This window comes from Oryza sativa, chromosome 1 (genome assembly GCF_034140825.1).
Source record: "Oryza sativa Japonica Group chromosome 1, ASM3414082v1".
Classification (NCBI taxonomy): Eukaryota; Viridiplantae; Streptophyta; class Magnoliopsida; order Poales; family Poaceae; genus Oryza; species Oryza sativa.
Genome location: NC_089035.1, coordinates 38,212,560 through 38,228,545, shown reverse-complemented (window position 1 = coordinate 38,228,545; position 15,986 = coordinate 38,212,560). Strand labels below are relative to the sequence as shown.

Sequence of the window (15,986 nt, the reverse complement as noted above, 5' to 3'; positions counted from 1 at the left end):
CTACCTACCCTTCTTTTGGGTGGGGACCCATCCTACTTTGACCAAAACTTGGCGTGTACCTTCGTCTGACACCGGGATAACCCTGTCCTCCCTCATTAATGGGCGGAGATTTGCAATGGCTGCTGTCCGAATGACCCTCCGATGGGATGGGTCATACCAACCTCCACTCCGCCGGAAGCAGGTGCAACGTGGAAGCACGGTTGTTTGCTGATGACGCGACTGGCGTCAGACCAGTCATAGACCGGTCATTCTTGTCCACCACGTGTCAGTTTAGCATGCTACACGTCTGCCCTTCTTCATACAATGACTTCCTTGCAATGGTTGCGATGAAGCCTGGAATGTATCTGGCCGGGGCTGACGTGCCAACTCCAGGAGTTCCCACGCCGGCTCCGGCTAGGGACGAGTGCCTGGAGGCTCTCATCATTCCGACGGGACAGGGCGAGGCGTGTGTCAGGCCGCCTGTTGCCCCCTAACCCACGATCTGACCGGTCTGTGACCGGTCACACACTGCGACCGATCACGGACCGGATAAGCATGCGCTATGCTGCATTAAATGCGGCGTGAGGCGCTCGTCCAACCCGCAATAAACGTGGTTAGGTGAGCGCCGCTGTGCTCACCTAACCCACACATGTGGCGCCAAACCCTCAGGGGGTCGGGGCGCCCCAGCCCTCGGGGGGTCGAAACGGGAGCGGCCCGACCCCTCGGGGAGATAGAGGGAGGGGCGGCCTCATCACCCTCGGGCCCGACCCCCCCGAGGGGGTCAGGCCACGTGGGTGACCGCGGCTGCCCCAAACCTCCAGTCAAGATATCCCCGGTCCCATGTCACCGACACCGTCAGTCCCCTCGTTATTCCGAATTCCCAATCCCCCAAGCGGCCAAGCCGTGGAGAGACCTCACGTTGCCTTTCTCCCCGCTCACCTCCCTCCTACGCCCTCGCGGCTCGTGTGCTTCACTGAGCCCGTCTACCACCACCTCCCTCTTCATCTCATACCTTTGTCCTCGTAGATATAATAACTGCAATATACATGTTATTTATTTGGGAGTAATTTTAGACATTGGATTCTCTGCAGTATTACATATGTAGTATTGCTCACATATAGGTTGGTCCCACATGTGATTTTCACCATTCTTTGGGATGTGATGGGATGCATCATTTTTTTCATATGTAAACTTTGTTACTTTGGGCTGGTTTGGTTTGTGACCTAAATTGACCTTACCAATTTTTATCAATTGCAAATTTTGGTAAATTTTAGCATGGCTAATTTTGTCAAAGTAAAGTTGTGTTTGGATTGAAGCCAAAATAGCCTAAGTTAACTATTAAAATAGCATATTTTCTTAGGCATGCCAAAATTTAAGTTCAAACCAAATAGACACTGAACACTATTGAAATTGACAAATATTGGTAAGGCCAATTTAGGCCTGAAACCAAACCAGCCCTTTACTCCTCATGAACAGTAAATTTTATATTCCTTTGTAGATATTGAGTGATAGTGCGTCTTATAAGAGCAAGTACAATAGCAGTCTATAAACCAACTATAAATATATTTTAAAGAGATAAAGGAAGAGAGAGAAGAGCAGGGGACAGATCTGTAGTCAGCTGTAGCACGGACTCTAAGACGTAACGTGTGTATGACAGGTGTGACAAGATATTAATAGTATAGTAAGCAACTATTATATGAATTAGCTATTACTACATTGGTTATGGATGATTTAGAGCTAGTAGTGTGCTGTACTATTAAACTTGCTCTAATATTAATCATGAGGACGCATCACACGTCTATTAATTAATGCCATAATACCGTCATAAGACATCATGAGAAATGACACGTGTAAAACAACAACAAAGATCAAGATTCCCAGCCAAAGACCGCCAACTTAATTAGATCGTGGATAGGTGCAAAAACAACAACACCACCTGCTGGCGACACGACGAGGGCACTCCACCAAATCACGCCGCGCGCGCGCGCGCAGGTGCATGCGCGACGCCAACCTCTCCAAATCATTAGCAATTCTAACCTTGGGTGATCTCGCGACTCGCGAGTGTCACATGGCTCATGCCGATCCGTTGCCGCACGATGCTTGCAGTGGATAAAGCACTAGCGAGCGACCGAGCAGGGCAGCCGACTGCCCCATCAGGTCTTGTTCGTTTAATCCAAAAAATTAATCTTTGTAGGAGGAATTAAGGGAGCGTTCGGCAGGAGGAGATTGTGAGTGAGTTTGTCTCGTTTCCCGCGCTCACGTTTTCCGAACTACTAAACGGTGTGTTTTTTGCGAAAAGTTTCTATACGAAAGTTGCTTTAAAAAAATCATATTAATCCATTTTTGAAATTTAAAATAATTAATACTCAACTAATCATGCTCTAATAGCTCACCTCGTTTTGCGTATCTTCCCAATCTTCTCAATCTCCTCCCACTCAAACTCAGCCTAAATGAACAAGGTCTCACAAGGAGAGACGGGTAAGAGTAAGTATAATAGTTGGCTATAAACCTACTATAAACTTAGGTGGAGAAGAGATATAGTGAAAAAATAAGGATGTTGGCTCTTATGAAAGAGCTAGCTTATCACAAGCTCCAAGATAAATGCATTAAATGTATAAGTGAGAGATAGAGAGAGGAGAAGAAAATTGTAGCCAACCTTATAGCTAATCTATTATATGTGTTGGCTTTAAGATGGACTAAGGGCACCCGCAATGGCTATCTATAGGCTCTCTACAAGAGATCCATGTCAGCATATTTTACTACTTGGAAGAGATTAAATGAAGAGAGAGAGCAAAGCTATTTACTAACCTGGAGATAGTCTATAGAGAAAAACGAGGCAATGGATTAGACAACTATAGATACCCATGTAGACATACCATTGAAGTAGTTTACTATTAATCTAGTCTATTGCTGAGATGTACATGTTTTATAGATAGCACCTTACTTTACCATTGCGGCTGCTCTAATAGTAGGAAGTGGGCTCTGTTATTATCCTTGCTCTAAACCGCTTAAAAGCCTAGGCACACCTAGTTTTGAGCGACCACGCTTCTCAATCTATCGAACAATGTTATTTTTTTTACTTTCTTTCAATTTTTTTTTCAAATTTACAGTAGCTAATACTCAAATCATTAGTCATATGCTAATGACCCATATCGTTTTGCATGTAACTAAAAAATTATCGGTGTCTAAATATATAGCGGGACCCCCAACTTCGAAGAAAACGATACAAATCTCAACAAAAAAGGAAGCTAAATTATGAAAGAAAATTTAACAGGTAGATAGGGTGACGATACCCTCATTCCTATTCAATGGAAAATTCAGGTGAGAATCATTTCTATACTCTTTTAAAAGACTCCAACGATAGTGATAGTGATGATACATCATCCACTATCATTGCAATTTTTACATACTAACCCTTAAATTTCTTAATATTACATAACAACTAAATATAAATGGATAGTCACATACTAACTCCGTCCTAAAATAAGCTCAGCCATAGATATCCGTATCCAACGTTTGACGTTCGTCTTATTTAAAAGAATTATGAATTTTTTTTAAAAAAACAATTATTCAGACATAAAGTACTATTTATATTTTATCATCTAATAACAATAAAAATATTAATCATAAATTTTTTTCAAATAAGACGAACGGTCAAACATTGGATATGAACAGTGTAAAACTACGCTTATTTTGGAACAGATGGAGTATAAAATTAATGTGGATAGACACTTTGTCCTATAAAAAAATGTTGGTAACATATTTCATAAAAAATACATTTTAATTTATTTTAGAAAATATTATGATATTTTTTCTTGTATCTATAGCAAAACACGGATGTTTAGCTGGTATCCAACAAGATACATAGCTGTGTAAAAAGTCGGCTCAATTTCATTCTTAAAGCTTGTTAATTTTTAGAGTATATCTCAATAAACTTAGTCGAGTTTGAACTGGACTCATCATATTAACTGTATGTAAGACTTTCTGTGAATTAACAGGACTTCTTAATCGGGATTTACGTGATTTTTTAGATTAGCCGGAGTTTTCCACCGTATATTTAGCTGTATGCAAGGCTCGGACCGAGCCTGTTGACGGCTACGAGCGCACCACGTCGTCGCCTCCCAACCAACGGCTCAGGTTCAGTGAGGCTAGGCGAGGGAGGGAAAACGATGGCAGCGGCGTCGCTGGCACTCGGATCGCCGCACGCTGAATCGTCGCGATCCAGCCGTTGATTTCTCCTCCTTGCCCCTTATACGTTATCTGGATACGACATCGGTGCCGTACATGTTCGGAAAATGGCATGTCCCATGAGTCGTACGTGGTCCCCGCATGGTAGAATCTTACTACTACTACTTCATCTGTCTTTATACTGTTTGAACACTCATCTTATTAAAAAAAATTGTACAAATATAAAAAACGAAAAGTCTAGTTTGAAGTACTACACTATTGTACTGGAGTATCAACCAACATGCTCCGTGTTTGTCGTGTCAGCTTAACGTGGTTCCAAAATTCACGTCTTGATATTTGTCTTAACGATGTGACATTTGACAGCAAAGTTTCGTCCGAGATAAACTTGGGTAGTACTGACTCCGTCCTAAAATATAGCTATTTTTAGCACAGTACTTTATTTCAAAATAAAGTTATTTTTCTACCTATCTTCTCCTCTTAACCAATCACAATCATTCTTTTTCATCTACTTTTTCTTTTCAACCAATCACACACCTTCTTCAATCATTCTCACCTACTTTTTTAATACCCGTGCTAACATTAAAAATACTTATATTTTAGAACGGAAGAAGTAGTACATCTTTTCGTTTCGTTTTTTTTAACTCATCTTTTCGTTTTGGTTAACAGTTTGACGCACACAGGTTGAAGTGCCACTGTGCCAGCAGAAAATCTTCGTGACAAAAAAGCAAGATCATCCATTTCATGTGAAGTTCCGATTTGCTGAGCTAATTTCTTCATACAACACTTTGGTGATTCATGGACGCCTTCGAACCAAAAGGTGGATTTGGAGGGTGCCATTTGATAAACTCTTTTTTATGCATAAACTGCCTTAGGAGAAGTGGAGAACAGAGGGAGAAAAAAATCTTTCGTTTTTCACTCGTACGCTTTCCGACTTGCTAAACAATATGTTTTGCAAAAGTTTTCTATAGAAAAAAGTTGCTATGTAAATATCACACTATACAAGTGATTTTCCTAGACAAAAACCCATTAAGATTGCATGCGGGTGGTAATTAGGACCGCACGCGAAAATAGACCGATTTTTCCGTGCAGATCTATTGAGATAACCGCACGGAAAAATAGTTTCCCTCCTACCCACTTTGAAAATTTTGTTTTTTTCCCATCCGCGCGCGCCTAAGTCTGGGTCTTCGGGAACGGACCTCTCTGTCTCACTCCTCTCTATTGGTCTCTCAGCCCTCTCTCTCGATCTCTCTCTCTCAGGCGCAGGGGGTGGGCGGTGCAGGCGGCAGCACGAGCGGCGCGGGCGCAGGCGGCGGCGGCAGATGGCGCGGCTCGCGGCCCCTCCCCTCCCCTCGGCTCCCCTCCCTCCCTCCCCTTGCATCCGGCACCAGCGGAGGGGAGGCATGGGGGCGGCGGCCACGACGGGGCCCGCGGCTCCTCCCCTCCCCTCCTTTCCCGGCGGCGACGGGAGCGCGCGGGCAGCGGATCTGGCGTCAACGACGGTAGGGGGCGGCAGATCCGTCGCCGGCGACCGCGGCGACAATGGATCCATCGCCGGCAACCGCGGGATGACGGCGGCGGGCCTCGGCTAGGGTGGCGGTGCCGCCGCCGGCGGCGGCGGCTAGATTAGGGTTAGGGTTTGTTTTTTCTTTTATTTTGGTTTCAACTTAAGCGCCCGCACGCAAAAAATGATTTTCGCGTGCAAGTGCGTCGCCCGCACGAAAAATCGCGCATTTTCGCAGACGATTCCTTCTAGACGGTCGAATCCTCCGCACGCGAAAATCGATTTCATCCGCACAGAAAAATCCCTATTGTAGTAGTGTATATGAATTTATTTACAATATTGAAATAATTAATACGTAAATTGTCATACACTAATAACTTACGTTGCTTTTGCATATTTCTCAATCTTCCTTTTTCCTACTCTCAGACACACCTACTTTCTCATTTGGGTTTATTGGGCTAGCTACTCGTTTACTACTCCATGTATTATTAAACGATGTGTTTTATTTTTTAAAAAAATTGTATATAAACGTTTCTTTAAAAATTCAAATAAACCCTATCATTAAAATTATAACAGTTAATACTAAGTTAATATAGCATTAATAGTGTTACTCGTTTTGTGTGCCAGGCGTGTCTCACCTTTGAATTAGGCCCTATAAGTGGATATTTGGATATGATTGTACAACAAGATAATCAAAGAAGCCCTTTGAAGATAGATAAATTACAGTTTGATCATGAAAACAATCAAAGAAATACTTAAAAAATGAAAGAAAAATAAAAGCAACTAACTACTTGGCTTCACTTTGGCCACAACAATAGTGGTTGGACTAACATGGGCTAGGATAGTAAAACCATTACGAGCTATAGAAGAAGACACCAAGACGCAAACTTAGATAGAACGTCCAAAAGTTGGAGGTTGAGGCAACCTCGATGATGAGAGAGAAATTCAGCCACACCATGAAAAGCCACCGCCAAAAATAAGTAAGAAGACCATTGCAATTGTGAGTAGCTCACCAGAGAAGAACGTATTAGGTAGCGCAACCTCCTTTTGATCGGGACGTAGGGCAAACTTTGCATCGCAAGTAAACCCGCCACACTATCAACTACAGGTGTTGATGGAGAGCCTAGAAACCACATGATGGGAGATAGTCATAGGAGAAGACTCCGAGAATGCCGTCCATGCCAACTGCATCCATCATGTATCTAAAATATTTTAGACGGTTTCTCCTTTGATCATATAAAATTATCATATCATAGATTTTCTCTTACCTTTGGTAACAAACTGACAATGTCTTTATTCGCACCGTTTTCTTTTCTTACTCTTGCTCTATTTTTCTTCCTCCCCTCCAAACTCTACTTCATGAACCCATCGTATAAGAATAACCACGGCGATACAGAAAGGAGATAGAGACTATACTCACCAATGTTATTTATGTAGTACAACAATTGTATATTTTTATCATTTAAGGCATACATTATAAATTAGATTCCAAAAGGGGGGGATGAATCAAATTTGGAGTTCATCCACCCAAATTAGAGTTGATACCTCTGTTATATTATGGCCCCCTTTTTATTCCCTTTTAAGAAAACGAGATACTTTGATGCTCTCATATTTTTATTTTCAATCGGGCTTTATCCATACCATTCTTGTATAGTAGTCCAGATCATAATCATATCCATTTCCCTTTCCCTCTGGAAGATGAAAACAGAGGTCCTATGAAAACAACAAAAGGAGAATGTTCGATCCAATATGCCTAACATCGAAGAAAGGGTCAAATTGCGCGCGAACAACATGATCCCCTAACCTTTGACCGTCTACGATTGTAGATCGGTACATCCACATCCCGTTACCCTAGTGGGATATTACTGCCACACACTTGGCAATTACGCGAGCTGGAGGAAATTTTGGATATATTTTTTTTTTCATTCTTAGAACGAAAAGATCAAACCAGCAACGGAAAAAAGAAAGAAAATGAATGGAAGAAACGGAATTGGGTCAGGGCTACCCAACGAATTTATGTCGGATACGAGACGCTGACCGCGTCAAAGCTTCGGGTGCCGGCGCTGCGCTCGCCACGACGACGTGCGCCATGTCGGCACAAGCTTAATCACTCGTAGTCTCGTACTAATCACTTGATCCTACTGCCGACCTGGTAATTAATTTGCCCACGCTAATCCTTAGAAAAAAAGAAGAATTACCGATGATAATTTCCAACCGTAAACCGTAAACCGATCATAGATTTACTACGCTTGTTCATACCGGGACATAGATAAATAAATTCACAAAAACAGAATAAACAAAACCAAGGGAAGCGTTGCTGCAAAGGGATGATATATGCAGGTTTGAAACCAGCTTTAGAAGACGGCTATTCTGTCACGTTGCTTAATCTCCTTTAATTTCTTCTTTTTTTTCTCTCTCTCTTCGTGCCGATTACTAGAATACGCACGCCACAAACTAGCCCTATAAATGCGCGAGTCGTCCGCTGAAAACTTTCGGAAGGGTTGAAACGAGAATTAACGAGATAAACCTCTCCTCTGAATTCTGATCCCTCTCTCTTGCATCGAAGCGACTCTGTAGTAGAGAGACTCCGGTGCATATGAGACGTTGATGTGCTTCGACCTGGCAGACCAACGTGGACCACGCGGCGGCGGCGGCAGGCCGGTGAAGGGCGGCGGCGACGGGCGTGCGGCGGCGGCGGCGGCGGCGACGGCAATGACGGTGGCGGGGGCGTCGGAGCTCATGTCGGGGTATTACCAGGCGCAGGAGATGTCGACGATGGTGTCGGCGCTGGCGCGCGTCGTGGCGGGCGGCGGCGGCGGCGGCGGCGACGGCGACGGCGACCAGTGGGCGTGGTCGTCGCCGTCGCCGTCGTCGTCAGCGGCGGCGGCGGCGGCGCGTGGCGTGCAGGAGAGGAGGCGGGAGGAGCAGGCAATGCACGAGCTGGCGGGATACGCCTGCGGGGGCGCGCCATCGCCGGAGTTCGCAGGTAATGGAACAGCGAACACGCGTACGCTTTGCTTACCAACTTCTGCTCTTTGCTTTGCAACTTTTTTTTTTCACGAAACGTGGCAAGCATGGTCAATGGACAAACCAGTTGCAACTTTTTAGGCATGCCCCCCAAAAATTCACCAAATATAAGCGCTTTTGCGTATATTTTAACTTCGGTTTCATATCATATCCTCTGTTCAAAGTATCTAAAAAAAATTCTCCATTTGGAATTTGTACGGTGCAATATACACATGTGGTGACCTTCTTTAAAAAAAATTTCCAGAGCATGCATGTACCCGAGCACTGCTACATGTACTAAAATTTATACTAACAATAATCTCAGCCATTTGATTTAGATAGATAAATGTTATAAAAAAATCTAAATATACTCGTAGCATGACACATCGGTTTTAGTAAGAATTTAGTAAAAAAAATATAGTATGTATAGTCTTTTCCAGTGTTATACCCTTAGTTAAGCGAACGGAAAATGACAAACCAATTGCACCTCTATATAGTTTAAAGCTTTACAGCGGAGTTCCATTCAAACATAAAAAACATTATTTTCCTTTTCTTTTCGCCCAAAACCAACAATTTTCTTTATTAAGCTTAAATAGCAATACCACTTGTCACTACGAAACAAATGGGAGACAGTATGCATACCCATGCAGTTGCGAGCGTAACGATAAGTCACACGCATGCGTGACCCGAAGCTTAATATCAAAGTATTTGACGGGAGCGGCAGGGTGGTCGCCATATCTGCATGTTACAGCTGACATCAGGGGTTCAAAACAAACCATATCTGCACGACACAGTTGTACGCCATTCACCGGCACAGCACAAAAAAAGTCTTCGAATCCACTGCACCTCCGCAACACAACAAAGATACAGCTAAGCCATTCCCCATGTGAATCCGTTGGGCAGCGCTGCTGCATGCGTGCACTGCATTTGCTCTCTCTCTCTCGATGTGCTTGCGTAACACACAGGATATATACACTTCACAAAAGATACTACTGGAAAGTATAAATGAGGAAAAAATGTTATTAAAAGTACATGGGCAAAAAAAAAAGCTGTCTGAATAAAATTATAAGCTGGTGTCATGTCATCACTTGCATTTGTATAGTTCATTCCAAAAATAATTACACTCGTTTTGTGATAGAGATCGTCCACTTCTCATTTTATAATTTATATTGCGCCACATCGCATTCATATTTCATATACTACATGTGTGTGTATAGTAGTTAATAGTGGTAAAGCGAGCAGGTTTTGAATTCGCATTTGCTCTTTTCTTTCTTTCTCTGTGTCGTTTGCTCACGCCTCGTGCGGTCGCGTGTATAAATATGTGGTTGCGTGTGCAGGATCGGAGCAGAGCTCGGACACCCAGAGCGCGAGCGCGGCGACCATGGACGAGCACCACTCGCCGGTGGGCGGCGGCGGGAACGCGGAGGGGCCCGACACGCCGCGGCGGCGGTACCGCGGGGTGCGGCAGCGGCCGTGGGGGAAGTGGGCGGCGGAGATCCGGGACCCGCACAAGGCGGCGCGGGTGTGGCTCGGCACGTTCGAGACGGCGGAGGCCGCGGCGCGGGCCTACGACGAGGCCGCGCTCCGGTTCCGCGGCAGCCGCGCCAAGCTCAACTTCCCCGAGGACGCGCGCCTCTACCCGACCGCCGCCACCACCACCACCGCGGCGCCGCCCCCGGCGCCGGTCGCGGCGGCATCGCCTTCCGCGGCCATCTACCCCGGCGCCTCCCAGAGCGCCGAGTACCTGCGCTACCAGATGCTTCTGCAGGGGAGGCTTACCACCGCCACCCCCAACCAAGGCACCCTTCTTCCGTTCTACGGCGGCGGCGGCGGCGGTGGCTCCATGACCAATCCCTACGGAGGCGGTGGCGGCGGCGCCATGAGCGGCTTCCTCGGCTCCTACTACTCTTTCCCTACCCCCTCTGTTTCCGTGGCCACCGTCCCCTCCTCCACCTCCTCCGCGCCGGGCAACTACTACTCGTCCCACGGCGGCTCGCACCAGAGCATGTCGGCGGCGGAGGAGTGGAACTGGGAGAACGCCCTGGTCTACCCGGCGACGGCGGCGTCATGGTCGGAGTCGAGCTATCACCACCACCCGCCGCCGCCGCACACGCAGTAGCCGCCGGATTCTGTCCTGCTCTCTTTCGCTTCTGGAAGAATAAGGTAAGCACGGACGGCTGGGATGAGACGGAGAGACGGAGATGGACGTCGCAGATTGTCTGATCGCGTTCTGCTCTGATCTTTTTTCTTTTGTTCGTTGATTAGATTTGGTGGTATGGGAATATGGGATGCATCTCCATTGTTTTCTCTTTTTTCTTCTTTTTCTTTTTCTTTGATCATGTTTTGGGTGCAAATTAGAAGAGGAAGAACGATGAGAGGACTAGATTTGTTAGATGGATGTAAAAGCATGCATTCTCCGAGTTCTTTATGAGAGAGTAATGGTTGGTAACAAGGCACAAAATCTTTGTCTCTGGTTATGGTCTTATAGAATTGGGTAGACATGTGAGACAGTTGGATTGCACAAGTGTTAGATGCTTGCCTACCTTATACCACGACATTGGCGCTAAGGACGTTTACACCAACTACTGGATGAAAACAAGACACCACGCTCGTTTTGAAGATGTATTCTCCTAATTATTATGTTGATCGAGAAAAATAAAAAAGAGATGCGTGATTTGAATGCGATGGTTTCACGTTAAAACGGCAGGGACTATCGATATATTTATGTGCAAAAAACGAATCATATCTATAGAAACCAAATCAACAGTTACATATGAAATCTCCAACATCAATATATATCCGTCCGGTCTTTAGATATGTTCATCGAAATAGGATGTGCGCGCATGTACGTAAGGACGAGTGCACACATGTTTTGAGTCCCTCTATTACGTGTTTCTAGAAAAAAATGTTTTTAAAATCTATCTCTGCGTAAAATCAGTTACTCGGACAGAAGACAAGTAGAAACACATAATAGGAATGTCTTTATATGTGCTTATAAGAAAGCGAAGATAGGACAAATTTATTATAAAAGAAATGAGATTTTGAGGGAGAGATGACCCTCCAAATATTTTTTTAAGAATAGATCATGAGCGTGTTAGGGATTGAACACGAGACTTCGGGGTTAAAACCACACACCCCTTACCACTGCATGCATCTCCAAATTTACTAGCATAAATTCTTACTATAAAAGACCTGCGTGTATGTAAGATCTGAAATAGTTAAATGGTAGAAGTATAGAATACTAGAGAATGAGTGGATGTCTTGCAAGACCTTGGATGATAGATATTCTAACAACGATATCGCCTTGGATATTAGTAGTAGATTGGCCAACATCACCATGTCAACATCGATCGCCGTCGACCTAATTATTCCGATTGGAAATGATTTTGCCCAAGATTATGGAAGAGCGACATAGGAATTAATTATCGGCTTCAAATTAGGCACCAGCAAAGTTGAGAACAAAGATCCAACTCCGCATACAGGCCCATGTTCTTATTACGTGGACACGTTGAGTCTGTGAAACTAAAATGGCCCATTAGCGTCTCCAAGTGGTAGTCCGGAACGTACTCTGTCCTCTGACATGTGGGACCAATAAGTAAACGCCGAATAGGTGGGCCCAGACGAACTCTCTTCCGTTCCCGAAGCCGCCGTCGGGTGCATGGACAACGGCCGTTGAACTGACGTGGACTGGGCCCCACATTCCGAACCGTCCTACCCTTCCAACCCCCGCTTCCGTCCGGCCCACCCGACGTCCGTTCCGTTCCACCCGGGCCAGCTCACCGCCAGCCCAAACCCCGCAGCCGACGCGCTTCCCCGTTGACGCCGTCACCTCCCGTCTCCTTAACCGCGCCAGCCACGGCCGCGCCGACACGTGTACCCGCGTCGCAGGTGGGTCCCACCTGCCAGCCATTCGAGAAAAGCCACGTGGCGGACGGCGGTTTCACGGCGTCGGAAAGCGGGACTGACAGGTGGGGCCAGCACGCCACGTCTGACGTCTCCCTCTCGGCAACCCAACCCACCCCAAGCATCAACCGCTTGCTGCTACTAGCCGCCAGCCAAAAGCAGCGGCAGCGACGCCTCACCTCGCCTCGCCCTCGTCTCCGGCCGCGCCGCTTGCTGGGAGCTAGCTTTGGAGGAGGAGGAGGAGGAGGGGCGCGAGCCATGGCGGAGAAGGAGGAGTCAACGTCGATCCCGCTCAGCCAGGCGGCGGAGGCGGTTGACCCGGAGGACCCGGCCAAGTCGCCGCCGCGGCCCAGCTCGCCCACCACCTCCACCCGCAAGGTCTGGATCTAACCCCCCCAACCCACGCGCTCGTCGTGCTGCGCCTCGCGGCGAGGGGCGGCTGCATTGGGGGGCTAATCGCGCGCCCGTGCTGCTCCTGTTAGGGGGCCCCCGCCGTTCCCGTCGGCCGCGTGGATTCCTGCTTCTCCGTGGTTGGATCTGTGCGGATTTGGTCTCGTGTTTTTCCCGTGAGCTTTGGGCGTGGATTCCGAGATCGATGGGTTGTTCCGAGGGGTTGATCGGTTTAGCTTTCGCTAGGTTTAGATTCAGGAACTTTTAGCTAAGTTCATATTAGTCCCTTGTCTGCAATGTAGTTGGTGGTTGGGCTACTAGAGTAGGAAGGCCGCAGCGTGATATTTACACCATATTAGCTGGTTGGATTTGTTGAGATTTTAGGCTATGCGAAAGCTTGTGAATATTTGCCATCGTGTGGTTGCAAAAAAAATATGTTTAAATACTCAAGCGTGACTGGATTTGGTACCAGATTTTTCGGCATGTCCCTATGCTAAATTTGGAGTCTGGGGCTTTTGGTTTCCATATTCAGTTTATGTCCTATGCTAAACATGGTCTAATTCCAAACTAGTGGTGCTAGAATAGCCGTTTATAGATAAATTTGGACCTAATATGAAACACAATGTTTTTTCAATGCTTTTCTGCTTGCAATTTAGACTTCTACAAGTAGACAGTTCTTCTTTGAAAGAAATTAGGACTGAATAAATTTCCAGTTCATTAATTCTGCAGGCTGAACATTTTTGTGCTTAGTGTGTTTCCATGCCTCCAAGAAATTTCATCTATGCCCTTACTTGGAGTAGTAATGCAATGCACTACTTTGTTCATAAATTTATGGACATATCATAATCAGATGAACCTTGGTCTAATCTCTTAGTGTTGTTTGCATTTTTGTCATAAATTTGCAAAAACAGTTGTGTTCAATAGGAATGAGTTTTATGCACTTCTTAAAATTTCATGTATTTATTTCATTCTTAGTTTGGTGTGTTTTGTGCAGGCATGCTGCGCTGTTCTTCAAAGTTGGGTGTCAAGAAAATTTATGACTGGATGGTACATCTTTGACAGGAACCAAGTTAAGCATGTTACCAAACAAAAAGTAAAAAATCATGCATTGTTCTTCTTCCCTTTTTTTTTTTGCAGCGTCGTTCTGTTTCCTGTTGCTGTCACGTTCTTCATCACATGGTGGTTTATTCAATTTGTTGATGGCTTTTTCAGCCCACTATATGCAAAACTTGGGATCGACATATTTGGTAATTGTGGTTTTCAATTTAGCCTCACATTTTCTACTTTGAACTTCCTAATTTTCTTCTTGCACACATGTGTGAAAACATGTACTGACACTTTGAAATTCAAGCTCTGTGTGCAAATTAAACTGATGAGAGAGTGAGACTAATATTGGTGGTATTAGCAACTATTTTCTTTTTGTTTTATCATTAATTTGTGAAAATTATTCTTGATTTAAGATCCTCTACTGCAGTGATAGTTTGCTAAAGATGAATCGTATGTCTGATATTATTTCTCTTTACCACCAAATCCATTTTATGTTTGTGGCAAGTGCTTATTATTGTTGGCACACTGCAGGTCTTGGTTTTCTGACTTCTCTGGTATTCATTTTTCTGGTTGGAATATTTGTTTCCTCATGGGTGGGTTCAACCATCTTTTGGGTTGGAGAATGGTTTATAAAGAAAATGCCATTTGTTCGGCACATATACTCTGCATCAAAGCAAGTCAGCACTGCCATTTCACCAGGTATACTTCCATACACAAATATATTCATGACACATTGACACTATCATCAGCCACATTGGACAAATGAACTTACCTCATAAAATCATCTTGTTTGGCAGATCAAAACACAACAGCTTTTAAAGAAGTTGCGATAATTCGTCATCCACGTATTGGTGAATATGCATTTGGATTTATAACATCAACTGTTGTTCTTCAGGTAATTCATGTAGGGTTCTATATGGAATAAATATGAGTTAGATTAACAAAAATCTGTTATTGAGGTGCTTCGTCATAGACATGCCATGCCATGTATGATCCGTAATAGGTGCAACTGTGCTTGTTCTTATGTTAGTCTTGTTTGTGTTCTATGGCAGACTGACAAAGGCGACGAAGAACTGTGCAGCGTTTATGTGCCAACAAATCATCTTTACATTGGTGACATATTTCTGGTGAACTCTGAGGAGATAATAAGACCAAATTTATCCATTCGAGAAGGAATCGGTTGGTTCTCCTATCTTGCTTATGTACTATCTCCTACTGCAATATTGCATGATCATGTGCTATTTTACTGGTTTCTCCTGTGCTTAATTTCTCTCTGCATAGAGTGGATGATAAAACCTTCCTGAAGTCAATCGACCCATGTAATTCTAAATTTCTAATACAGTGTTTTTCTTTTCTTTCTGCATCATTCAGAAATAATTGTTTCTGGAGGAATGACTATGCCACAGGTGATCGCGTCCCTTGAACCCACCCCAAGGAAGAGCCAGAATATCCGTCTAAATAGAATAATGACATAATGTCATACGAGAGCTCAAGTGCTCAACACGGTGGGTTATTAATCTCTCAGCAATTAGCCCCAGCAATTCTTGTTTTCATGTTTACTAATATGCACATGCTCCTCAAGCAGATCGTGTTATGTGTGGAATCGGTGTGACTCTGGTGCTCTGACCATTGCTCTGTTCATCTTCGTTTCTGTTGTGTCAAAATGTGGAGGCTGGAGAGGAGAACACGGCGTGAGATTGATCGAGCCATCTTAGGCTCGTGGCATTACAGAAGGTGGCGGAAGCACCATATCGATGCTCAGGAATAGTATTGGTTGTGTGTCACATGCCGCGCTACTCTTTGGTTGCTGACTGGTCTGAAATGTTAACGTCCCTAGTGCAAGTGCAACTGATTAAATTCATTTGTAACAATATCATGTATAACATCATGTCGACCTCGTATTACGTAGAGTTGATTATACCATGTGAGAGCATTTCTTTGTTTTATCAATGGAGGGCGCTTGCATCCAATC

The 15,986-nt window shown here is 44.8% G+C and overlaps 2 protein-coding genes across 2 annotated transcripts; both read left to right on the top strand.

The window, feature by feature from the left end:
- Positions 1–8,162: 8,162 nt before the first annotated feature.
- Positions 8,163–11,135, top strand: LOC4325050 (ethylene-responsive transcription factor ABR1). The gene is made up of 2 exons (XM_015758133.3): positions 8,163–8,654; positions 10,012–11,135. The coding sequence occupies exons 1-2, from the start codon at positions 8,276–8,278 to the stop codon at positions 10,791–10,793; spliced, it is 1,161 nt and encodes a 386-aa protein (XP_015613619.1). The 5' UTR covers positions 8,163–8,275; the 3' UTR covers positions 10,794–11,135.
- A 1,576-nt stretch (positions 11,136–12,711) lies between these two features.
- Positions 12,712–15,984, top strand: LOC4325049 (protein LIKE COV 2). Its single transcript, XM_015758144.3, has 8 exons — positions 12,712–12,955; positions 13,962–14,014; positions 14,105–14,214; positions 14,546–14,713; positions 14,812–14,909; positions 15,067–15,193; positions 15,386–15,519; positions 15,600–15,984. The coding sequence occupies exons 1-7, from the start codon at positions 12,836–12,838 to the stop codon at positions 15,487–15,489; spliced, it is 780 nt and encodes a 259-aa protein (XP_015613630.1). The 5' UTR covers positions 12,712–12,835; the 3' UTR covers positions 15,490–15,519; positions 15,600–15,984.
- The last annotated feature ends 2 nt before the right edge of the window (positions 15,985–15,986 follow it).